Below are 25,674 nucleotides of genomic sequence, written 5' to 3'. Positions count from 1 at the left end.
TTTTTAAAAAAACATGGAATTAGAAGCAGAAAATAGCATAACATGTATTTTGATTGATGACCCATGATCTCATTTTTAGTCAAAAGTAAATCAGAGTTGAGGTTATTGAATCCAACCACTGAATGAGATTCAAAATGTTCATTTGAAACATCTGATGTCTCAATTTATTACTGGCTCTGTGTACGCACAAACGCACAACGCGCATGCACACGCGCCGCACACACACTGCAGCCCCCCATCCTTCTCTGATTAATCACCTGATTTAATACTGTTCCCAGATTTCTAACCCTAATTCATCACTTCCTCTTGTGAATAATGAATGGCGCTCCACTCTGCTCTGTAATTGAACGAGTCGCCAAAGTTTCCCCCGGCAGTCCGTCAATCAAATCAGCTCTTAAATTCAAACTTCCCTCACCAATTAATATCCCTCCCTCCATCACCTCATCCCTAATTCCTCTCCTTCTTCTCCCTCCAAACCCTTCCTCCCATCTCTCCATCACCATAAAACTCAAACTTCCCTCACTAATTATTATGAACCCCTCCCTCTCTCCCTCCTTCCGCCATCCCTCCTTCCTCCATCCCTCCTTCCCCTCCTGCCTCCGAAAACCCCTCCTCCCATCTCTCCGTCACCATAAATGTCAGGTTTATGTCATTCATTTTGGGGCAGTTTTTGAAGGGGCTCTGGGTGGTCATTCAAAAAAAAAAAAAGGATAATTATAGAACCGCTGACTCTATAAAGTCTCCTTTCAATCCTCTTGTCTTGTTTTACATAAGAAAGACCCAACATTGTTAGAGGAATGTTTGAGAACTGTTATTGGATACATTGGACATAAAAAATACCCAACAATGTTTTGCATCTCAATATCATAGTTAAATTAATATATTTTATTGTCACATACACCGGATAGGTGCAGTGAAATGTGTTGTTTTACATGGTCAGTCATAGTAGTACAATAGGTGCAGAGAAATGTGTTGTTTTACAGGGTCAGCCATAGCAGTACAATAAGTGCAGAGAAATGTGTTGTTTTACAGGGTCAGCCATACCTGTGTGTCCAACGGTTTGGTGGACAATCTGGATATGACCTGTAAAAAGATGGAAGAGAAAAGTGAGTGAATTCAACATGTCTATATTGTTAACACAGCCCCAACCCAGATGTTATCCTTCCTCTCAGAAACTGTTTATGACATGTTGTTACAGGAAATCTCTTCTAAGATAACACCCCCTTCTAACCTTCCCCCAAGTCTCTGCCCTTATTTTGGGTTTAGTTTCACATGTTGCCCTGCAGCAGTGTCTGAGGGTGTGTGTGTGTGTGTGTGTGTGTGTGTGAGTGTGTGTGTGTGTGTGTGTGTGTGTGTGTGTGTGTGTGTGTGTGTGTGTGTGTGTGTGTGTGTATGTGTGTGTGTGTGTGTGTGTTGGTTCTTCTATCCTTGTGGGGACCTAAAATCCCCAAAAGTCCCCACAAGGATAGTAAAACAAGTCCCCATGAGACAAAGGCTATTTTAAGCTTAGGGGTTAGGTTTAGGGTTATAATTAGGGTTAGGGTTAGAATTTGGGTTAGGGTAAGGGTAAGGGGTTAGTGGTTAGGTTTAGGAGTTAGGTTTAGGGTTTGGGTTAGGATTATGGGTTACGGTAAGGGTTAAGTTTAGGGTTAGGGGTTAGGGAAAGTAGGATTTTGAATGGAAATTAATTTTAGGTCCCCACAAGGATAGAAGAACATAACGTGTGTGTGTGTGTGTGTGTGTGTGTGTGTGTGTGTCTGTGTGTGTGTGTGTGTGTGTGTGTGTGTGTGTGTGTGTGTGTGTGTAAGACTGTGTGAGTGTGTGTGTGTTTGAAAGTGGGACAGTGTTATTTGGGCAGCAGGAGCAGACACACCTGACTGTAATTACAGCAACAGCCCAGGCTATTCCTGCACTTCATCGTCTCACTCTCTGTCTCTCTCTATATCCTCTCTCTCTCTCTCTCTCTCTCTCTCTCTCTCTCTCTCTCTCTCTCTCTCTCTCTCTCTCTCTCTCTCTCTCTCTCTCTCTCTCTCTCTCTCTCTCTCTCTCTCTCTCTCTCTCTCTCTCTCTCTCTCTCTCTCTCTCTCTCTCTCTCTCTCTCTCCCTCTCTCTATCCTCACTCTTCCTCTCTTCACTCTCTCTCTCTTTGTCTCTCTCTCTGTCCTCACTCTACTTCTCTTCACTCTCACTCTCTCTCTCTATCCTCACTCTACCTCTCTTCACTCTCTCTCTCTTTGTCTCTCTCTCCCTCTATCCTCACTCTACCTATCTTCTCTCTCTCTGTCTCTCTCTATCCTCACTCTACCTCTCTTCACTCTCTCTCTCTTTGTCTCTCTCTCTCTCTATCCTCACTCTACCTCTCTTCTCTCTCTCTGTCTCTCTCTCTGTCCTCACTCTACCTCTCTTCACTCTCTCTCTCTCTTCACTCTCTCTCTTTCTCTATCCTCATCTACCTCTCTTCTCTCTCTACATCTCTTCTCTCCCTGTCTCTCTCTCTCTCTCTGTCCTCACACTACCTCTATTCTTACTGTGAAATGAAACAATGTTTAATAGTAGTGACGACAACAGGCCTAGAATAAAAATATTGTTAAGTTGTATTAATATAGCAGAACTAGTAAACATGATTTATGTGGTACTAGTGTCATGGCAGTACTGTTGTCACTGATAGTAATACTGGTGTGTGTGTGTGTGTGTGTGTGTGTGTGTGTATGTGTGTGTGTGTGTGTGTGTGTGTGTGTGTGTGTGTGTGTGTGTGTGTGTGTGTGTGTGTGTGTGTGTGTGTGTGTGTGTGTGTGTGGATGTGTGTGTCTGTGTGTGTGTGTGTGCGCGCGTGTGTGTGTGTGGGTGGGTGGGTGGGTGGGTGTGTATGTGTGTGTGTCAAATCAAATGTTATTTGTCACATGCTTTGTAAACAAAAGTGGTAGACTAACAGTGAAATGTTTACTTCTGGGCCCTTCCAAACAATGCACAGACAAAACAAGATAAATAATATAAAAATAAATAACACAAGGAATAAATACACAATGATAACTTAGCTATATACAGTACATGTACATGGGGTACCAGTACCGAGTCGATGTGCAGGGGTATGAGGAAATTGAGTTAGATATTTACATATAGATAATGATAAAGTGACTGGTCAACAGGATAGATAATAAATAGTAGCAGCAGTGTATGTGATGAGTCAAAAGAGATCAATGCAGACAGTCCGGGTAGCTATTGGTTAACTATTTAACTAACTATTTAGCAGTCTTATGGCTTGAGGGTAGAAGCTGTTTAGGGTCCGGTTGGTTCCTGACTTGGTGCATTGGTACTGTTTGCCGTGCGGTAGCAGAGACAATCTATTACTTGGGTGGCTAGCGTCTTTGCCAATTTTTAGGGCCTTCCTCTGACACCGCCTGGTATAGAGGTCCTGGATGGCAGGGAGCTCGGCCCCACACACTACCCTCTGAAGAGCCTTGCGGTCGGATGCCAAGCAGATGCCATGCCAAGTGGTGATGCAGCCAGTCAAGATGTGTTCAATGGTGCAGTTGTATAACTTTTTGAGGATCTGAGGGCCAATGCCAAATCTTTTCAGCATCCTGAGGGGGAAGAGGCGTTGTCAAGCCCTCTTCACGACTGTGTTGGTGTGTGTGGACCATGATAGATCCTTAGTGATGTGGACACCGAGGAACTTGAAGCTCTCAACCTGCTCTACTACAGCCCCGTCGATGTGGATGGGGTGTGCTCGTCCCTCCATTTCCTGTAGTCCACGATCAGCTCCTGTGCCTTGCTGACGTTGAGGGAGACGTTGTTGTCCTGGAACCACACTGCCAGGTCTCCGACCTCCTCCTTATAGGCTGTCTCATCGTTGTCGGTGATCAGGTCTACCACCTATGTGTGAACGGCAAACTTAATGATGGTGTTGGAGTCGTGCATGGCCATGCAGTCGTGGGTGAACAGGGAGTACAGGAGGAGACTAAGCATGCACCCCTGAGGGGCCCCGTGTTGATGGTCAGCATTGTGGATGTGTTGTTGCCTACCCTCACCACCAGGGGGGCGGCCTGTCAGGAAGTCCATGATCCAGCTGCAGAGGAGGGGTGTTTAATCCCAGGATCCTTAGTTTAGTGATGAGCTTGGAGGGCATTATGGTGTTGAACACTGAGCTGTAGTCAATAAACAGCATTCTCACGTAGGTGTTCCTTTTGTCCAGGTGAGAGAGGGCAGTGTGGAGTGCAATAGAGATTGCGCCATCTGTGGATCAGTTGGGGCAGTATGCGAATTGGAGTGGGTCCAGGGTGTCTGGGATGATGGTATTGATTTGAGCCATGACCAGCCTTTCATGCATTTCATGGCTACAGATGTGAGTGCTACGGGGCGATAGTCTTTTAGACAGGTTACCTTGACATTCTTGGGAAAAGTGACTATGGTGGTCTGCTTGAAACATGTAGGTATTACAGACTGAGTCAGGGAGAGGTTGAAAATGACAGTGAAGACACTTGCCAGCTGGTTAGCGACTGCTCTGAGTACGCGTCCTCGTCCTGGTAATCCGTTTGGCCCTGCAGCCTTGTGAATGTTAACCAGTTTAAAGGTCTTACTCACATCGGCTACAGAGAGCGGGATCACACAGTCGTCCGGAACAGCTGGTGCTCTCATGCATGGTTAAGTGTTGCTAGCCTCGAAGCGAGCATAGAAGGTATTTAGCTCATCTGGTAGGCTCACGTCACTGGACAGCTCACGGCTGGGTTTCCCTTGTAATCTGTGATAGCTTGCAAGCCCTGCCACATCCGACGAATGTCAGAGCCGGTGTAGTAGGATTCGATCTTGGTCCTGTATTGACGCTTTGCTGTTTGATGGTTCGTCGTAGGGCGTAGCGGGATTTCTTATAAGCATCTGGATTAGTGTCCCACTCCTTGAAAGCGGCAGCTCTAGCCTTTAGCTCAGTGTGGATGCTGCCTGTAATCCATGGCTTCTGGTTGGGATATGTACTGTGCGTATGGTCACTTTGGGAACGATGTCTTCAATGCACTTAATAATGATGCTGGTGACTGATGTGGTAAACTCCTCAATGCCATCGGACGAATCCCGGAACATATTCCAGTCTGTGCTAGCGAAACGGTCTTGTAGTTTAGCATCCGCTTCATTGGACCACTTCCATATTGAGCACGTCACTGGTACTTCCTGTTTGAGTTTTTGCTTGTAAGCAGGAATCAGGAGGATACAGTTATTGTCAGATTTGCCAAAGGGAGGGCAAAGGAGAGCTTTGTATGCATCTCTATGTGTGGAGTAAAGGTGATGTAGAGTTTTTTCCACTCTAGTTGCACAGGTGACATGCTTGTAGAAGTGAGGTAAAACGGATTTCAGTTTTCCTGCTGTAAAGTCACCAGCCACTAGGAGCGCCGCCTCCGGATGAGCCTTTTCTTGTTCAATTATGGCCCTATACAGCTCGTTGAGCACGGTCTTAGTGCGTGTGTGTGCGTGCCTGCTTCCATGCGTAACTGTGTGGGTGTTTGCGTGACTCACATGGCACTCATGTCCCTCCCTCAGGTTGTATGTGAGGTCCAGCTGGATGTCTTGTACAAAGCGGCTGGTGTACTCTGGGTAGAGATCCAGTACCTGGTACAGACCACTCAGGTTGATACACTGCAGGTCACAGTAGGTTAGAGCCTTCACATCCGCGTTGGTCTTTATCACCCGGTCATCTACAGACATGTTGGCCCCGATCAGGTCACCCTTACCTGGGGAGGGAGAGGGAGTGGTGGAGGTTTCAGACAGAGAGTTGTAAACATAGAAATATAATTTATAGAATAGACAGACCCCTACCATGGAATTTCTAGGGCTGTACTTCTGTGTCATGTATTGTTCTTAATATACGGCCGTAAGTTACAAACACAAAACAGAATCTGATCAGTCATAGATCATAGTTAGAATACAACATCGAATATGTTTCATGTCATAAAGTGACACTATCGTTCTGTTTTTCTAGACTGTTTACTCTGCCCTAATTTTCTTGTGTGTACTGTGTTGGATGTCTGATTTGATTAGGATCTCTTTTAGTCCTCATTTAGACTAATCTTCCAAGAGTACTTAAACCTGGAACATTATGTATTTGAATTACTATTTTGTAATTTGTATTACACTGGGCTGAACTACTACTAAGATACATTCGAGAGCATTTTCTAAATATCAAATACTTTTCTATACAATTTTTAATGGCGGTTCACCATTTTGTGGCCCACTTTCACCCTGCATTGGTATCAGAAGTCTGATTGCACTATGGTGTGATAAGAGTGTCTGCTAACTGAACTAAATACGCTACATGACCAAAAGTATGTGTTAGATAGATAGTTAGTTAGTTGGTTCGATAGTTAGTTAGTTCAATAGATAGATAGATGATAGATAGAGTTGGTTCAACAGTGCATTCAGAAAGTATTCAGACCCCTTCCCTTTTTCCACATTTTGTTACGTTACAGCCTTATTCTAAAATTGATTTTTGTTAAACAATTCTCATCAATCTATACACAATACCCCATAAAGACAAAGTGAAAACAGGTTTACCTTAATTACATAAGTATTTAGACCCTTTGCTGTGAGACTTGAGCTCAGGTGCATCCTGTTTCCATTGATCATCCTTGAGATGTTTCTACAACTTGATTTGAGTCCACCTGTGGTAAATACAATTGATTGGACATGATTTGGAAAGGCACACACCTGTCTATATAAGGTCCAACAGTTGACAGTGTGTAACCGGTGTGAAATGGCTAGCTAGTTAGCGGTGCGCGCTAGTGGCATTTCAATCGGTGACGTCACTCGCTTTGAGACCTTGAAGTAGTTGTTTCCCTTGCTCTGCAAGGGCCGTGGCTTTTGTGGAGCGATGGGTAACGGCGCTTCGAGGGTGATTGTTGTCGATGTGTGCAGAGGGTCCCTGGTTCGAGCCCAGGTAGGGGCGAGGAGAGGGACGGAAGCAAAACTGTGACATTGATACTGTTGACCCGGATCACTGGTTGCTCCGGAAAAGGAGGAGGTCAAAAGGGGGGTGAGTGTAACCGGTGTGAAATGGCTAGCTAGTTAGCGGTGCGCGCTAGTGGCATTTCAATCGGTGACGTCACTCGCTCTGAGACCTTGAAGTAGTTGTTTCCCTTGCTCTGCAAGGGCTGCGGCTTTTGTGGAGCGACGGGTAACGGTGCTTCGAGGGTGACTGTTGTCGATGTGTGCAGAGGGTCCCTGGTTCGAGCCCAGGTAGGGGCGAGGAGAGGGACGGAAGCAACACTGTTACAAGTGAATGTCAGAGCAAAAACCAAGCCATGAGGTTGAGGAATTGACCGTAGAGCTCCGAGACCAGATTGTGTCGAGGCACAGATCTGGGGAAGGGTACCAAAAAATCTGCAGCATTGAAGGTCACCAAGAACACAGTGGCCTCCATCATTCTTAAATGGAAGAAGTTTGGAACCACCAAGACTCTTCCTAGAGCTGGCCGCCCGGCCAATCTGAGCAATCGGGGGAGAAGTGCCTTGGTCAGGGAGGTGACCAAGAACCCAATGGTCACTCTGACAGAGCTCCAGAGTTCCTCTGTGGAGAACCTGCCAGAAGGACAACCATCTCTGCAGCACTCCACCAATCAGCCTATATGGTAGACTCCCCAAATACAGGTGTGCCAAGCTTGTAGCGTCATACCCAAGAAGACTCGAGGCTGTAATCGCTGCCAAAGGTGCTTCAACAAAGTACTGAGTAAAGGGTCTGAATACTTATGTAAAAGTGATATTTCAGTTTTTAAAACGTTTTTTATTAGCAAACGTCTAAAAACCTGTTTTTTGTTTGTCATTCTAGGGTATTGTGTGTAGATTGATGAGGGGAAAAAACTATTTAATCAATTTTAGAATAAGGCTGTAACGTAACAAAATGTGGAAAAAGTGAAGGGGTCTGAATACTTTCCTCTCTCTCCTCTTTTCTCAATTCACTCCTACCTCCCTCACTCCCTCTCTTTCTCGTTTTTTTCTCGTTTCCTTTCCTCTCCTCCCCCTCCCCCGTGTGATGCTTTAGAGAGCTTTCACTGCTCCCAGACACTCAATGTCAGGCTGACCTTCTGCACAGTCAGCAGGAGAGCTCTGAAAAAAAGTATTGTCCCTGTCCAATACTGTATCTACACATAACACAAAGAGACACACACTCACACACACACACATACTGTACACACAAACAAACAAACAGACAAAGATTCAGTCATAGATACTTTACACAGCGACACATACACGCACACACAGTCAAACAAACACAGTCAGACACTTACTGTGCAGAGCCACACACAGACAGAGAGTCAGAGGAATTTTATCATATGAATAGGCAAAAGCCCACAAACACACACACACACACACACACATTCACACCAACTGGGGGAAAAGAAGGAGAGAGAGAGAGACAGATGAAGTGTAAGGAGCCAAATAGCTGCCAAAAGGTTGAACTTACATATTGTTAGGATGGTAAGAAAATCCCTATGTAAATTGTTAGGATGGTAAGAAAATCCCTACGTAAATTGATAGGATGGTAAGAAAATCCCTACGTAAATTGTTAGGATGGTAAGAAAATCCCTACGTAAATTGTTAGGATCGTAAGAAAATCCCTTCGTAAACTGTTAGGATCGTAAGAAAATCCCTACGTAAATTGTTAGGATGGTAAGAAAATCCCTACGTAAATTGTTAGGATCGTAAGAAAATCCCTACGTAAATTGTCAGGATGGTAAGAAAATCCCTACGTAAATTGTTAAGATGGTAAGAAAATCCCTACGTAAATTGTTAGGATGGTAAGTAAATCCCTACGTAAATTGTTAGGATGGTAAGAAAATCCCTACGTAAATTGTTAGGATGGTAAGAAAATCCCTATGTAAATTGTTAGGATCGTAAGAAAATCCCTACGTAAATTGTTAGGATCGTAAGAAAATCCCTACGTAAACAGTTAGGATCATAAGAAAATCCCTACGTAAATTGTTAGGATCGTAGAAAAAATCTCCACGTAAATTGTTGGGATGGTAAGAAAATCCCTACGTAAATGTATAGGATGGTAAGAAAATCCCTACGTAAATTGTTAGGATGGTAAGAAAATCCCTATGTAAATTGTTAGGATGGTAAGAAAATCCCTACGTAAATTGTTAGGATCGTAAGAAAATCCCTACGTAAATTGTTAGGAACGTAAGAAAATCCCTACGTAAATTGTTAGGATGGTAAGAAAATCCCTACGTAAATTGTTAGGATGGTAAGAAAATCCCTACGTAAATTGTTAGGATTGTAAGAAAATCCCTACGTAAATTGTTAGGATCATAAGAAAAGCCCTACGTAAATTGTTAGGATGGTAAGAAAATCCCTATGTAAATCGTTAGGATGGTAAGAAAATCCCTACGTAAATTGTTAGGATGGTAAGAAAATCCCTACGTAAATTGTTAGGATCGTAAGAAAATCCCTACGTAAATTGTTAGGATCATAAGAAAAGCCCTACGTAAATTGTTAGGATGGTAAGAAAATCCCTATGTAAATCGTTAGGATGGTAAGAAAATCCCTACGTAAATTGTTAGGATGGTAAGAAAATCCCTACGTAAATTGTTAGGATGGTAAGAAAATCCCTACGTAAATTGTTAGGATGGTAAGAAAATCCCTACGTAAATTGTTAGGATGGTAAGAAAAGCCCTACGTAAATTGTTAGGATGGTAAGAAAAGCCCTACGTAAATTGTTAGGATGGTAAGAAAAGCCCTATGTAAATTGTTAGGATGGTAAGAAAAGCCCTACGTAAATTGTTAGGATGGTAAGAAAAGCCCTACGTAAATTGTTAGGATGGTAAGAAAAGCCCTACGTAAATTGTTAGGATGGTAAGAAAAGCCATGCGTGAAACATGAAACGTAAACGTGACATTTCATCTGTGAACATACAAACACCATGTTACGATTATGGACTAACATTTTAGGCTTTAACAAATCTTGTGTTGCAATTCTGACGTACAATAATCCCTTTCAGAGTTTTGGCAGATTAATCTCACCAACAAAAAAACGTACACCAAATGGCCTGTGAGGAGTGCTACGCGAACAAGCATAACACAGTAAAAAGAGGTATCCTGAACGTTTTCAAGTTAAAAGTCTCCATTCTCTATTACTCCTCAGTTGAGTTTACTTCACATTTAGGTAGCTAATGTAATGGATTTGTTTGCCAGTGAAAGTCTAGATAGCACTAGCTGTATTATGCCTACAACAGTGAAGTTTCAGTCCGCTAGTTGTCTCTCTACAGCATGGGCATATCTCTAGGTGACGTGGACATCCCCATGCATGCACCTTATCAAAATATGACTAAATCAATATTGCACCATCCCATTCTCTGGACTCTGTCTGCAATCATAACCAGTAGTATTAGTATCTACCAGGAATAATGAAACATAGAATAATAATAGATGTTTGGTGAATCTATGAATTATGTATGACCACTGGAGTCTTTGCCACTCAAAATATTTTTTTATAGAATAATTTGAAATGTATTTAATCACTCAAAATCTTGTCAAATCATATTCTGTAGGAGTGGTTAATATGAATGTAAAATAATTTGACATTACTTGAATCGGGTCATGAACATATGGACTTTGAAAGAGGTAAAACGTAGGCTGTCTGGCATAAGCTTATTCCCACACTTTACAATAACTCTGTTGCAGTGGTCTTAGGTAGTCCTCGTATAGGCTATTCCCTCCATCGCGACACTGCTGCCCAGTTGAAGAGCTTGTGATCTCCATGCAGCACCACAGCACCATGCGCCTTCGGAAAAGCATCCCTCAGCCTCAGAAGATGCCCTTCTGGAGGCATGCAGCCATAGAGTCATTATACCCTAATGTAGGCCTATTTGCCTACTAGCCAAATAAAGTGCAGAGCATGCATGATGCGTGCAACTCGTCATTCCAACATATTTGAACATTTAATTCATCCTTCATTCAGGTCAGTCAGTCAGTCTGTCATCCATTCTGTCATTTGTCTGAGTTGCAATAGAACAGTCTTATCCATTTTTTTTATTGAAATGTGTGTATTCAAAATTATAAAAATTATCCAAAGTTCTTTAGCCTATCACTTTAATAATTCTATGTTTAATTTAGGCCTATCCAAATAAAAATAAAAATCATTTAGGGTACTGGTGTCTTGCGGAATAATTGTAGAACTCTATTTGTGTTTTATACGTGTGTTTATTATAGGCCTCCCCTTAAAAAGAGACCCTAGCTCACAGGCCTCTAAATATAGACTTTAAATACAATTTCAACAAAATAGTTGAAGAAGCACATGCAGTGGCTGATGGGGAAAACAGATCTGGCACTAAGAATAGTCTATTGATGGTCTTGACCATTTGGGACCCCTTGGCTATTTCACTCAGGACAGGTTATAGCCAAGACTTAATCAATATTTCATTTTTTGTCTCATTTATTGATATGGATATAGCCTCTGCGTGATAGGGTTGTGCAACGCAAATGGCTATAACAAGCCTACATACAGAGTGGAATTCTCAAAAAAATAAAAAATAATAATGTATGCACTCACTAACTGTAAGTCGCTCTGGATACAGTGGGGGAAAAAAGTATTTAGTCAGCCACCAATTGTGCAAGTTCTCCCACTTAAAAAGATGAGAGAGGCCTGTAATTTTCATCATAGGTACACGTCAACTATGACAGACAAAATGAGAAAAACAATTCCAGAAAATCACATTGTAGGATTTTTTATGAATTTATTTGCAAATTATGGTGGAAAATAAGTATTTGGTCAATAACAAAAGTTTCTCAATACTTTGTTATATACCCTTTGTTGGCAATGACACAGGTCAAACGTTTTCTGTAAGTCTTCACAAGGTTTTCACACACTGTTGCTGGTATTTTGGCCCATTCCTCCATGCAGATCTCCTCTAGAGCAGTGATGTTTTGGGGCTGTCGCTGGGCAACACGGACTTTCAACTCCCTCCAAAGATTTTCTATGGGGTTGAGATCTGGAGACTGGCTAGGCCACTCCAAGACCTTGAAATGCTTCTTACGAAGCCACTCCTTCGTTGCCCGGGTGGTGTGTTTGGGATCATTGTCATGCTGAAAGACCCAGCCACGTTTCATCTTCAATGCCCTTGCTGATGGAAGGAGGTTTTCACTCAAAATCACACGATACATGGCCCCATTCATTCTTTCCTTTACACGGATCAGTCATCCTGGTCCCTTTGCAGAAAACAGCCCCAAAGCATGATGTTTCCACCCCCATGCTTCACAGTAGGTATGGTGTTCTTTGGATGCAACTCAGCATTCTTTGTCCTCCAAACACGACGAGTTGAGTTTTTACCAAAAAGTTCTATTTTGGTTTCATCTGACCATATGACATTCTCCCAATCCTCTTCTGGATCATCCAAATGCACTCTAGCAAACTTCAGACGGGCCTGGACATGTACTGGCTTAAGCAGGGGGACACGTCTGGCACTGCAGGATTTGAGTCCCTGGCGGCGTAGTGTGTTACTGATGGTAGGCTTTGTTACTTTGGTCCCAGCTCTCTGCAGGTCATTCACTAGGTCCCCCCGTGTGGTTCTGGGATTTTTGCTCACCGTTCTTGTGATCATTTTGACCCACGGGGTGAGATCTTGCGTGGAGCCCCAGATCGAGGGAGATTATCAGTTGTCTTGTATGTCTTCCATTTCCTAATAATTGCTCCCACAGTTGATTTCTTCAAACCAAGCTGCTTACCTATTGCAGATTCAGTCTTCCCAGCCTAGTCCAGGTCTACAATTTTGTTTCTGGTGTCCTTTGACAGCTCTTTGGTCTTGGCCATAGTGGAGTTTGGAGTGTGACTGTTTGAGGTTGTGGACAGGTGTCTTTTATACTGATAACAAGTTCAAACAGGTGCCATTAATACAGGTAACGAGTGGAGGACAGAGGAGCCTCTTAAAGAAGAAGTTACAGGTCTGTGAGAGCCAGAAATCTTGCTTGTTTGTAAGTGACCAAATACTTATTTTCCACCATAATTTGCAAATAAATTCATTAAAAATCCTACAATGTGATTTTCTGGATTTCTTTTCCTCAATTTATCTGTCATAATTGACGTGTACTTATGATGAAAATTACAGGCCTCTCTCATCTTTTTAAGTGGGAGAACTTGCACAATTGGTGGCTGACTAAATACTTTTTTTCCCCACTGTAAGAGCGTCTGCTAAATGACAACCCTGATCTGTACTTCTTCACAACTTTGTCCCTGACCAGTTTGGAGAGCTCCTTGGTCTTCATGGTGCCGCTTGCTTGGTGGTGCCCCTTGCTTAGTGGTGTTGCAGACTCTGGGGCCTTTCAGAACAGGTGTATATATACTGAGATCATGTGACACTTAGATTGCACACAGTTGGACTTTATTTAACTAATTATGTGACTTCTGAAGGTAATTGGTTGCACCAGATCTTATTTAGGGGCTTCATAGCAAAGGGGGGGGTGAATACATATGCACACACCACTTTTCCGTTATTTATGTTTTCGAGTTTTTTTTAAACAAGTTATTTTTAAAATTTCACTTCACCAATTTGGACTATTTTGTGTATGTCCATTACATGGAATCCAAATAAAAATACATTTTAATTACAGGTTGTAATGAGTACTTTTGCAAGGCACTGTGACTGCAGACGGTTAATATGGTAGCGACTAATATGGTAGCGACAGTTTGGAAAACAAATGTAGCAGCTGTAGTGCCGCGAGTTGGTCCAATTTTATGTAAATCAAGCAGTTTTTAAAATATTTTGGCTGTGCAGTAATATTCGACAAAGAAGCGAACCTGTAAACCAAGCATACGGTGCTTCAGAACTGTGGACCTCATTATTTTAAAGCAGAATCGATGATAACGCTGTGAATTGCCAAAATATATATTTTTTGTGCATACATTTTGAAACTTTTATGCTGTCTACTAGAAAGAAGTTTGCGATCGACCAGGCAAACCGGTCAACCGCGATCGACGTCCTGGGCACCAATGGGTTACATGATCACCACAGTATCCCCACGTGGCTACAAAAATACATTATGCAATTATATGGCCATTAAATAACACACAACAGCATATCATATTTAGATAGTGGAATAGGCCTAGTCTATATTCTAGACAAGGCTCTTCTGTGTCTTTATAGTATCATTCTCACACAAGTCATTTGTTGAAGGAACCAAGCATATACTACGCCATCTACTGTATAACGTTGCTATCGAATGCCGCTCTAAAACAAGCTCTAGACTTTTATTTTGGAAATGAAACCGGAAGCTGCAAAGCCACTCTAACGTCTGGGCTTGAATTGTTTGATTGACTAGCTAACTTCGACTAGCTACGTTCGGTTCATGTTGTCACGATCGCTGGAGGAAGTGGACCAATGCGCAGCGTGATGAGTGAACATACTTATTTATTAGAGAACAAAACAACAAAACGATAACGTGACGTCCTTGGTTACAAACACTAACCATACACGGAACAAGATACCACACCAAAACAATGCCAAACGGCTACCTAAGTATGGCTCCCAATCAGAGACAACGAGCTACAGCCGTCTCTGATTGGGAACCACCCTGGCCAACATAGAAATACCAAACTAGAACACAAAACAATGAAAACTCACACCCTGGCTCAACATACAAGAGTCCCCAGAGCCAGGGCGTGACACATGTCCTTTGCAGATGCCACATTCCTAACAAAAGTTTGTAAGTATAAAAAGATCTGTAACCAAGTAAAGGGAGACGTAAAGTAAGAATTGAAAGTGTAAATATTCATAGTCGTAACATAAGGTTTGTACGTTTACAGATCTAATTTAACGGTTACGTTTCATGTTTCCACGCATGGCTTTTCTTATTATCCTAGCAATTTACGTATGGATTTTCTTACGATCCTAACGGTACGAACGTTCATCCTTTTGGCAGCTATCTGGCTCCATAGAAGTGGTCTGTCTGTCAAATGTTAATCCACAAATGATAGTGAGAACACGAGAGAGAGAGAGAGAGAGAGAGAGAGAGAGAGAGAGAGAGAGAGAGGAGAGAGAGAGAGAGAGAGAGAGAGAGAGAGAGAGAGAGAGAGAGAGAGAGAGAGAGAGAGAGAGAGAGAGGAGAGAGAGACAGAGAGAGAGAGAGAGAGAGAGAGAGGAGGAGAGAGGAAAAATATGATGATCTTTCTGTCAGACACCGTCACACACACACATTAGCTGGAGGTCAGATATAGCAGCTGTCATAAAGAACAGGGGTTGTCATGGTGAATGGAATGTATAGATAACTCATGGGCGTGACAGGCGACATAGGACTGTAGATTCAGAACCTATTATGGAAACTCTGATCCACAGGTGGCCTGCATTGTTGGAATGGAATCAGCCAAGTAGCATCACAAAGTGTTTACAATGGACTCTGACGCTCTGTCTGTCTGTCTGTCTGTCTCTGACTGCCTGTCTCTGTCTGTCCATGTCTGTCTGTCTGCCTGTCTCTGTCTCTCTGTCCCCGGCCTGCCTGTCTGCCCACTGTTCCGCCCGCCCGTCAGCCCGTCTGTCCCTCCCTCCCTCAATGTCTCACCCAGTATAGCCAGCACCATGCCATCCTTCAGCACCTCCATGGACCCGGAGCAGACGAAGAAGATGGCCTGCAGGGCATCCCCCTGGCGCAGCAGGTACTCCCCAGGGGCGCAGAACGTGGTCTTGATGTGCAGGGACAGGGAGCGCAGGCACCCCCTGCTGGCCGAGGCAAACAGAGAGAGCTCCAAGATCTCCTTGTTCAGGTGCATGGTGATGTCAGAGCGCAGCTCGTCTGGGAAGTCCTTCAGCAACTGAGGGGAGGGAGGTGGGAGAGAGAGAGAGAGAGAGAGAGAGAGAGAGAGAGAGAGAGAGAGAGAGAGAGAGAAGAGAGAGAGAGAGAGAGAGAGAGAGAGAGAGAGAGAGATTGACAGCCATGGATGAATTGCAGTTGACTGTAAACTGTTACCTTGGTCAGTATTCTCTCTAAAATTGCTTATTCACCCCAAGGGGCTTCCTGGTTAAATAAAGGTTAGAAAAGGTCAGCTAAATTTAAAAAAAAGTGATGATGTCACCAAATATCACATGTATCAGGCCACTTTGAATAAAGGCACTTTGGTCAAAATATTGCAAGTGTTTGCAGTAAGTTGTGTTGACTATAGGCTGTGCTGCATGGAGAGAGTTGAACTTTTGACATGGCACAACTGGGCATAGCCGCGGGAAGTAGGGGTGCTGAGGGTGCTACAGCACCCCCTGATAAATCTCAATTAAAAAATAATTAATATTTAAAATATATAACAAATGTGCAACTTTTTTTTTCTCACAACATTTTTGCACTAGACCTTTTTTTACTCCTGTATGGCAAAGCGGAGCAAAATACTCGTCAGCAGAGTGGGCAGGAATCTTTAAAGATTGTATTGAATGGACAGAGGGGATCTGATCCTAGTTCAGCCCTCATGAATACAGACCCTATATTGAGAACTCTGCCTCACACTATTGTTCCCACCACAAAGCACCAGCTACATTACTATCACAGTAATCAATCTGTCCAACATGTAATCATCTCTGACACACAATGTTCGTCAGTCTCTGTTTCAGCAAAGAACAGAAAAGTGCTGAGTAGAAAAGATCAATGAGTCATCAGCCCACAGAGGCCCACTTCAATCAACAGGCCTATCTATAATTCATACATCTGTGATTCATCTCCCTATCCTATATGAATGCTTTGCTCTGTTCTGTTATGTGTCTGCTGTCTGTCTCACAGGCAAAACATCTCCTGAGGCATGATGGGCCACTGTCTCTCACTCAGCTTCTCTCTCTCTCTCTCTCTCTCTCTCTCTCTCTCTCTCTCTCTCTCTCTCTCTCTCTCTCTCTCTCTCTCTCTCTCTCTCTCTCTCTCTCTCTCTCTCTCTCTCTCCCTCTCTCCCTCTCTCTCTCTCTCTCTCTCTCTCTCTCACCTCGTTGGAGTCAATGCCGTTGTTGACGGACCATGTGGTCTGGAAGTACTCCAGCATGCGCTGTTTGAGGCCCTGGGGCAGGTGGTGGACCTGGATGAAGTCCTTCAGGTCCTTGGTGCGGGTGTGGTACTGGGACCAGCGAGAGTACATCCGCTGGATAATGGCTGTCACGTTACCAAACACTAGGGCGTGCATCAACGCTGGAGGGGGAGGGAGGGTTGGAGGGTTGGAAAACAGGGTTTTGGGAGGTTCAATTAGGATTTGCAGGGGCATGAAATTGGAAGATGGGGTGGGAATGATATTGGTTTGGGGTTAAGGTGTGGGAGTAAAATTGGGGTTGGGGGTTTGTTTGGGGGGTTAAATTGGGAGATGGATAGGCATGAGATTGAGAGGTGGGGCATGAGATTGAGAGGTGGGGCATGAGATTGAGCGAAGAGAAGAAAAAATAATGGGAAAGATTTACTAGAGGCTAATAACTCCATCTCCCCTATATACTGTACACACTAGGTCTGACCTATACCAGACTCTATCTGGGCTGGCTAGGTGTTTGTTTTCATCTCATAAACACTGGGGGAGATAGGGGAGATGAGGTGTGTACATCCCTTACACACACACACACATCCCTTACATCTCTATCCTCCCTGTGTGTGTGTGTGTGTGTGTGTGTGTGTGTGTGTGTGTGTGTGTGTGTGTGTGTGTATGTGTGTGTGTGTGTGTGTGTGTGTGTGTGTTTGTGTGTGTGTGTGTGTGTGTGTGATTGCCCCAGGCAGTCAGGGACATTTATCACATCCAGGCTCATGAGCATCCAGAGGGAGAACACTTGCCACTGTGATCTCATTTAAACCCACCGCCCCAAAACCAGTTCACGTCTCTGGTTTAAACCAGATAAAACTGGTCCAAACCAACTAGTCTTTATCACAGTACAACTAGATGAAACCAGACATAACTAAAATTATGAACATCAACTAAATAGAACTATCTGCCAGGAGGTCATAGACCACTTTCTGAATAGCATTTTACATGCATGAATTGTGATGTGTGTATGTGTACGTGTGTTTGTTTGTGCACGTGTATGTGTGTGTATGCCTGCATGTCTGTGTGTGTGTGTGTGTGTGTGTGTGTGTGTGTGTATCTCCCTTACCTCCGATGAGCATGGTGCAGATGGAGAAGATCTTCTCAGCGTCGGTGTTGGCCGACACGTTGCCGAAGCCCACGCTGGTCAGACTGGACAGGGTGAAGTAGAGGGAAGCGATGTAGACACTCCTCAGAGAAGGTCCGCTCAGCTCCGTCCCGTTCACTTCCCCCAGGGGGTCGTAGGGAGACTCCAGACGCTTCCCCAACTCATGGAGCCAGCCTGGAGACAGAGAGGAGGGAGGCAAAGACATAGGCTTTGTTCCAATTCTCTACCCTTCTCTCGTACACTCCCTCTCACGATTTAAAAGAAGTGTAAGGAGCATGGTGGAAACTTCCTCCAGTCCTTGTGAGGCTTTGTCCTAAACGTCTCCCTATTCCCTATGTAGTGCACTTCTGTCCCCAAAGCATTGTACTATGTGATTATATATAGCGCCTTCGGAAAGTATTCAGACTCCTTTACTTTTTCCACATTTTGTTACGTTACAGCGTTATTCTAAAGTGGATTAAATACAAAAAATACCTCAGCAATGTCACACCCTGGCTCGGGGACTCATTATGTTGAGCCAGGGTGTGTTCATTCTATGTTTTCTGTTTCTTCGGTGGGTGTTCTAGGTTGTCGATTTTCTATGTTTGCCGGTGTGACTCCCAATCAGAGGCAACGAGTGTCAGCTGTCGGCTGGTTGTCTCTGATTGGGAGCCATATTTAATCTGTCGGTTTTTCCTTTGGTTTTGTGGGTTCTTGTTTCGAGTTAGTTTAGTTTCACCGTGTACTGTCACGTTATCGTCTTTGTTTGTTTTGATCGTGTTTCACTTATTAAAGAATATGTTTGCTTGCAACGCTGCGCCTTGGTCTACTCAATCCTACGACGATCGTGACAGAAGAACCCACCAAAACTGGACCAAGCAGCGTGAAGAGGAGAGAGGAAGGACCTGGGATCAGGGGAGTAGGAGTTTCGGCTGGGCCACGCTAAGTGAAGAGGAGAGAGGCTGGTCTATGAAGCAATGGATCGAGAGTCTGGCGAGAGCTAGGGAGGCCTGGTCCACGGGGAGGAGAGAACCCCAGAACATTTTTAGGGGGGGGCTCACGACGTGGACGACGGGGCAGCAGGAGGCCGCGATGGAGCGGTCCAGCGGGTGTGAAGAGGAGGCCGCCAGGTTAAGGGGGCCACTGGTCACAGAGGAGAGGGAAAGTGTGGAGGCACGGCGAGAGGTACTGGGGTGTGTTACCAGTCCGGTCCGGCCCGTTCCTGATCCCTGCGTAGGGCCAGTGGTGTGTGTCCCCAGTACGGTCTGGCCTGTTCCTGTTCCTCGCAACGAGCCTGTGGTGCGTGTCGTCAGCCCGGCCCGGCCTGTTCCTTCTCCCCGCACCAAACCTGTGGTGCGCGTCGCCAGCCCGGTCCGGCCTGTTCCTGCTCCCCGCACCAAGTCTGTGGTGCGTCTCGTCAGCCCTGTCCGGCTCGTTCCTGCTCTCCGCACCAAGTCTGTGGTGCGCGTCGCCAGCCCGGCCCGGCCTGTTCCTTCTCCCCGCACCAAACCTGTGGTGCGCGTCGCCAGCCCGGTCCGGCCTGTTCCTGCTCCCCGCACCAAGTCTGTGGTGCGTCTCGTCAGCCCTGTCCGGCTCGTTCCTGCTCTCCGCACCAAGTCGGTGGTGCGCGTCGCCAGCCCATTCCGGTCCATTCCTGCTCCACGCACCAAGCCAGGGGTGTGTATCGTCAGCCCGGTCCGGTCCGTTCCTGTTCCACGCACCAAGCCAGGGGCGCGTGTCGTCAGTCCGGCTCCGGCCAGCGGGGCTAGACAGGACCAGGAGTACTTTGGGGGGTTGGAGAGGAAGTGGGGATCAAGCCCGGAGCCGGAGCCGCCGCCGAGGAGGAATGCCCACCCAGCCCTCCCCTGTGTTGCTCGTATTTAGGCGCGGTCGCAGTCCGCGCCTTTAGGGGGGGGTACTGTCACACCCTGGCTCGGGGACTCATTATGTTGAGCCAGGGTGTGTTCATTCTATGTTTTCTGTTTCTTCGGTGGGTGTTCTAGGTTGTCGATTTTCTATGTTTGCCGGTGTGACTCCCAATCAGAGGCAACGAGTGTCAGCTGTCGGCTGGTTGTCTCTGATTGGGAGCCATATTTAATCTGTCGGTTTTTCCTTTGGTTTTGTGGGTTCTTGTTTCGAGTTAGTTTAGTTTCACCGTGTACTGTCACGTTATCGTCTTTGTTTGTTTTGATCGTGTTTCACTTATTAAAGAATATGTTTGCTTGCAACGCTGCGCCTTGGTCTACTCAATCCTACGACGATCGTGACAAGCAATCGACATACAATACCCCATAATGACAACGTGAAAACAGGTTTATAGAAATTATTGCAAATGTATTAAAAAATAAAAACTGAAATACCTTCATTACATAAGTATTCAGACCCTTTGCTATGAGACTTGAAATTCAGCTCAGGTGCATCCTGTTTCCATTGATCATCCTTGAGATGTTTCTACAACTTGATTGGAGTCCACCTGTGGCAAATTCAATTGATTGGACATGATTTGGAAAGGCACACACCTGTCTATATAAGGTTACACAGTTGACAATGCATGTCAGAGCAAAAACCAAACCATGAGGTCAAAGGAATTGTCCGTAGAGCTCCGAGACAGCATTGTGTCGAGGCACAGATCTGGGGAAGGGTGCCAAAAAATGTCTGCAGCATTGAAGGTCCCCTTAAATGGAAGAAGTTTGGAACTACCAAGACTCTTTCTAGAGCTGGCAACTCAGCCAAACTGAGCAATCGGGGGAGAAGGGCCTTGGTCAGGGAGGTGACCAAGAACCCAATGGTCACTATGACAGAGCTCTAGAGTTCCTCTGTAGAGATGGGAGAACCTTCCAGAAGGACAACCATCTCTGCAGCACCATCAATCAGGCCTTAATGGTAGAGTGGCCAGACGGAAGCCACTCCTTAGTAAAAGGCACTTGACAGCCCACTTGGAGTTTGCCAAAAGGCACCTAAAGACTCTCAGACCATGAGAAACAAGATTCTCTGGTCTGATGAAACCAAGATTGAACTCTTTGGCCTGAATGCCAAGCCTCACGTCTGGAGGAAACCTGGCACCATCCCTACGTTGAAGCATGGGGGTGGCAGCATCATGCTGTGGGGATGTTTTTCAGCGACAGGGGCTAGGAGACCAGTCAGGATCGAGGCAAAGCTGAACGGAGCAAAGTACAGAGAGATCCTTGATGAAAACCTGCTCCAGAGTGCTCAGGTCCTCAGACTGGGGTGAAGGTTGACCTTCCAACAGGACAACGACCCTAAGCACACAGCCAAGACAACGCAGGAATGGCTTCGGGACAAGTCTCTGAATGTCCTTGAGTGGCCCAGCCAGAGCCCGGACTTGAACCCGATCGAACATCTCTGGAGAGACCTGAAAATAGCTGTGCAGCAACGCTCCCCATCTAACCTGACAGAACTTGAGAGGATCTGCAGAGAATAATTGGAGAATCTAAAAAATAAAAATTGCAAAAATGTCTACAAACCTGTTTTTGCTTTGTCATTATGGGGTATTGTCTGTAGATTGATGAGGGAAAAAAAACAATTTAATCAATTTTAGAATAAGGCTGTAAATGTGGAAAAGTCAAGGGGTCTGAATACATTCCGAAGGCACTGTATCTATCTATCTATATGTGTAACATAATTGGAGTAAACAATATAGCGTATCTGATCTGTCTCTACTGTATCCAGATATACATACAAACTGGAGTAATAGCAGGTAGAAACGGACTGGCCATAGGGCACTTTGGGAAAATGCCAGTTGGGCTGGCCCATCTGAAGCCCAGTGGGTTTTGCGCAGAATGATCATTACTTGGAAAATAATGGTAGCCTAAAAAATTGTCTGGTGTGTTAGAAACGGCCGGGAAAATTTCTGGTCGCAATCCATCCCTGATAACAGGTACCTGTGAACCAAAACTGATCCTAGGTCAGCTCCTATCTGTGACGTGAGTATTGAGACAGTCATCAGGCCCCTGAGACCTCCACCAGACACTGAGGAATGGTAATTGGATATACCTCTCTCACAGAGCTCCTGACACTGACGTGGGATCAGCGTTAGAATACCGTCATTGGGATACAGCACATTAATCCTGTAGCCCTGATATACTGACATCAGATCATTTTATGACACTGAGGCTTAGTTAATTGGAAAAACAGCATCAGCTTCTCATGGCCCCATCAATACTGACCCAGAATCAGTTTGGAGACGTCAGGGAGAGGTGATTGAGAATAACGCCTGGCTCATCGATACTTACTGGGGATCAGCCCTAGAGGCCTCATTATGTGATGGACCTGGAGTAGTTCAGGGTAAGCTTGGGCCGATGACTACTCATTACTGTGGGACTATGCTACTCTGTCAATCATAACCCCAGAAACAAATAAAAACAGGACATGTTTTTTCCCCAGTCACATTCAATTCCCCATGCATGAATAGTGTTGTAGTGTATGTAACGAGGGTCTCGTTAGAAATCACTCAAATCAATAAAATAATCAACACAGCCATTAAAACTGCAGAGAGAGATGCTGGCTGGGAAGCTAATAGAGGCTAGCCAAAAGCAACCGCACATAAGCCATGATATGCTGCGAAAACCAGCTGACACTACCAACCAAAAACGCCCACTCACCAATTGTCAGCACCACCCCTGAGCCCTAAGACAGAACTAGCTGCTCACTGATGTCCGTCTCATCCATTGATGTTCATGGTCTCTAGCCAGGTGAATGATCCCATCCCTGAACCCCTCCAGACAGAACTAGCCACTTACCGATGCGATGCCCACCATACCCCTGATCCATTCTCTGACATGTTCACCCCTCAGATGCTCACCCCTCACCCTCCCACCTCTCTTCCTGACCCTTACTTTCCCCATCTCTGAACCCTCCCCCCCTCCAAGTCAGAACAAGCTGCTCGCTGATGTGATGCCCCAAATCCCTGATCAGACAGAAGTAGCAGCTCCCACCACTCACCGATGTCCCACGAGTAGGCGTTGGCCTCCATCTCCTTCTTGCCGATGACGTACCAGATGCAGGCCATCCAGTGGGCCAGCAGGGCGAACATGGACATGAGCAGGGTGAGAACCACAGTGCTGTGCTGTGAGTACCGGTCCATCTTCTGGAGGAGACGCAGCAGCCGGAGCAGACGCACTGTCTTCAACAGGTGGACCACCGATACCTGGTTGGGGAAATCATGACAAGTGTTGTTCTATTACAGTGATAGCAGAGGAGGCATCACCATTACCTGGCATCCCCACCATCTGGCATCACCATCATTAAACCATCATCTAACTCAGTGTAGGAGCCTGAGATGGCTGATCTACTGAAGGAGTCCTGTTCTATGTCTATGACAATGTCCTCCTGTCCTTTGTTTTGTTATGTGTATAAGCATATATGGCTGCCTTAACACAGGCAGCCCAATTCTGATATTTTTTCACTAATTGGTCTTTTGACCAATCACATCAGATCTTTTCACATCATTCTTTTTCTTAGCTGATCTGATTGGTCCAAAGACCAATTAGTGAAAAAAAGATCAGAATTGGTCTGCCTGTGTAAATGCAGCCCAAGTGTAACATCATCATCATCACCATCATCATCACCACCACCACCACCACCACCATCATCATCAACTGCATCATCATTGCAGTCAGCACTATCTTTCAGAGCAGATCAGCAATATTCAATTCTATAAAATGATATCAATGGCATCATTAAAGCATCATCATCATCATCATCATCCTCATCATCCCTCTTGTGATCTTTAACAGGAATATAGTTCTCCCCCATGCTTTGATTAAATACACTGCTGCATATTCTCACACTTCTTTAATTTCTTTGACATTTGAGTGCTTAGTGCTGAAGGCACTGTGAGAGAGAACGAATGCAGAGAGTGATTGAAGGTGCCTGTTGGTGCTGTGTTTACCTCTTTCAGAGTGATTTCCTGTGAACAGGAACGCACCAACACACTGTTTGTGTGTCCCAAATAGCACCCTATTCCTTATATAGTGCACTACTTTTGACCAGAGTCCAACGGGCCCTGGTCAAAAGTAGTGCACTATATATTGAATAGGGTGCCATTTGGTACATACCCACACACAGCGTCTTAAACAAGGCAATGAAAATGAGCAGCGATCTCCCTTTGTCGCCCAGGCTGATAGTAAAGCTACAGCTCACTGCCACAACACCGTAAACTCAGAACCACACACACAGTAAACCAATGGCAATAAACCAGTGCTGAGCCATGGAAAGTACCCAACCATATCTGAGGTCAAAGTAAGCAAAGCCCCGTTCCATTTCAAATCCCACTAGCTGTCCAATCCGTACGTTCCCTCTCTATAACAACTTATTTCAGGCCTGTTCAAATGCACATATCACATCAATAAAGAGTGTTTCTGACTGACAAGGATCTTTGAGTGAAAAAATAGCAATCATACACTTCACTGCAGGTGGGCTGTAAGTGTGTGATGAAAGTCTGTGTGTTTGTGTGTGTGCATGGATTTGCGTGTGTATAAATCTCTAAACACTTACATATGCTCTCTCTCTCTCTCTCTCTCTCTCTCTCTCTCTCTCTCTCTCTCTCTCTCTCTCTCTCTCTCTCTCTCTCTCTCTCTCTCTCTCTCTCTCTCTCTCTCTCTCTCTCTCTCTCTCTCTCTCTCTCTCTCTCTCTCTCTCTCTCTCTCTCTCTCCCACCCACCCTGCCCAATGTGAAGTACATTATAGCAGTTTCCCAGAAAGACTTTGGAACTGCTCCTCAGGCAATCTCCAACAGCAGTCCATCATACCACAGCTCCTTATACCTTAGCCAAAACGCACACACACACACACACACACACACACACACACACACACACACACACACACACACACACACACACACACACACACACACACACACACACACACACACACACACAGACACCACTGAAGACAAACATTCAGACACTGCCTTTTCTCTGGGACTAACAGAGAGAGTGGGAGAATGTGTGTGTGTGCACATGTGCATGCTTGTGTATGCGTGCGTGTGTGTGTGTGTGTGTGTGTGTGTGTGTGTGTGCGTGCAGGTTTGCACAATGGGAGGGGGGCAGATGGTTAAGAAAGTGGGCCAGTAATTGTGTAGAAAGGTACCAAAACAGAGGCACTTGCAAGAAAGGGAGAAGGATGAGGGGAAAATAGAGATGAGGGGTAGAGAGGAAGGGGATTTAAAAGAGAGAGAGAGAGAGAGAGAGAGAGAGAGAGAGAGAGAGAGAGAGAGAGAGACAGAGTCAGACTGACAGACAGACAGACAGAGACAGACTGACAGACAGACAGACAGACAGAGAGACAGAGACAGAGATAGAGAGAGAGAGACCTACACATAGAGGACCCACGCCGAGAGGACCTACATCCAGACCACAGCACAACCAGCCACATCCACACCCCCACCCCAACCAATCAATACCCCCCCAAACCAACCATGCCCACACCCCAACCAATCAACACCCCCCCAAACCAACCATGCCCACACCCCAACCAATCAATACCCCCCCAAACCAACCATGCCCACACCCCAACCAATCAACACCCCCCCAAACCAACCATGCCCACACCCCAACCAATCAACACCCCCCC

General features: G+C 45.2%; 1 protein-coding gene across 1 annotated transcript in view; it reads right to left on the bottom strand.

Annotated features, from left to right (window-relative positions):
• Positions 1-1,026: 1,026 nt before the first annotated feature.
• kcnh8 (potassium voltage-gated channel, subfamily H (eag-related), member 8) overlaps positions 1,027-25,674 on the bottom strand; it is a gene marked incomplete at both ends in the record, with an annotated part of 72,487 nt that continues 47,839 nt past the window's right edge. Inside the window, 6 exons of the mRNA XM_084164995.1 lie at positions 1,027-1,083; positions 5,503-5,717; positions 15,527-15,776; positions 16,920-17,119; positions 18,061-18,273; positions 23,041-23,245. Of these exons, the coding sequence (XP_084021121.1) occupies positions 1,027-1,083; positions 5,503-5,717; positions 15,527-15,776; positions 16,920-17,119; positions 18,061-18,273; positions 23,041-23,245 (1,140 nt within the window). The remainder of the gene's footprint in view (positions 1,084-5,502; positions 5,718-15,526; positions 15,777-16,919; positions 17,120-18,060; positions 18,274-23,040; positions 23,246-25,674) is intronic.

The sequence above is a fragment of the Coregonus lavaretus genome, assembly GCF_964263955.1.
Source record: "Coregonus lavaretus genome assembly, chromosome: 7".
Classification (NCBI taxonomy): Eukaryota; Metazoa; Chordata; class Actinopteri; order Salmoniformes; family Salmonidae; genus Coregonus; species Coregonus lavaretus.
This window is presented reverse-complemented; position numbering and strand designations above follow the sequence as displayed.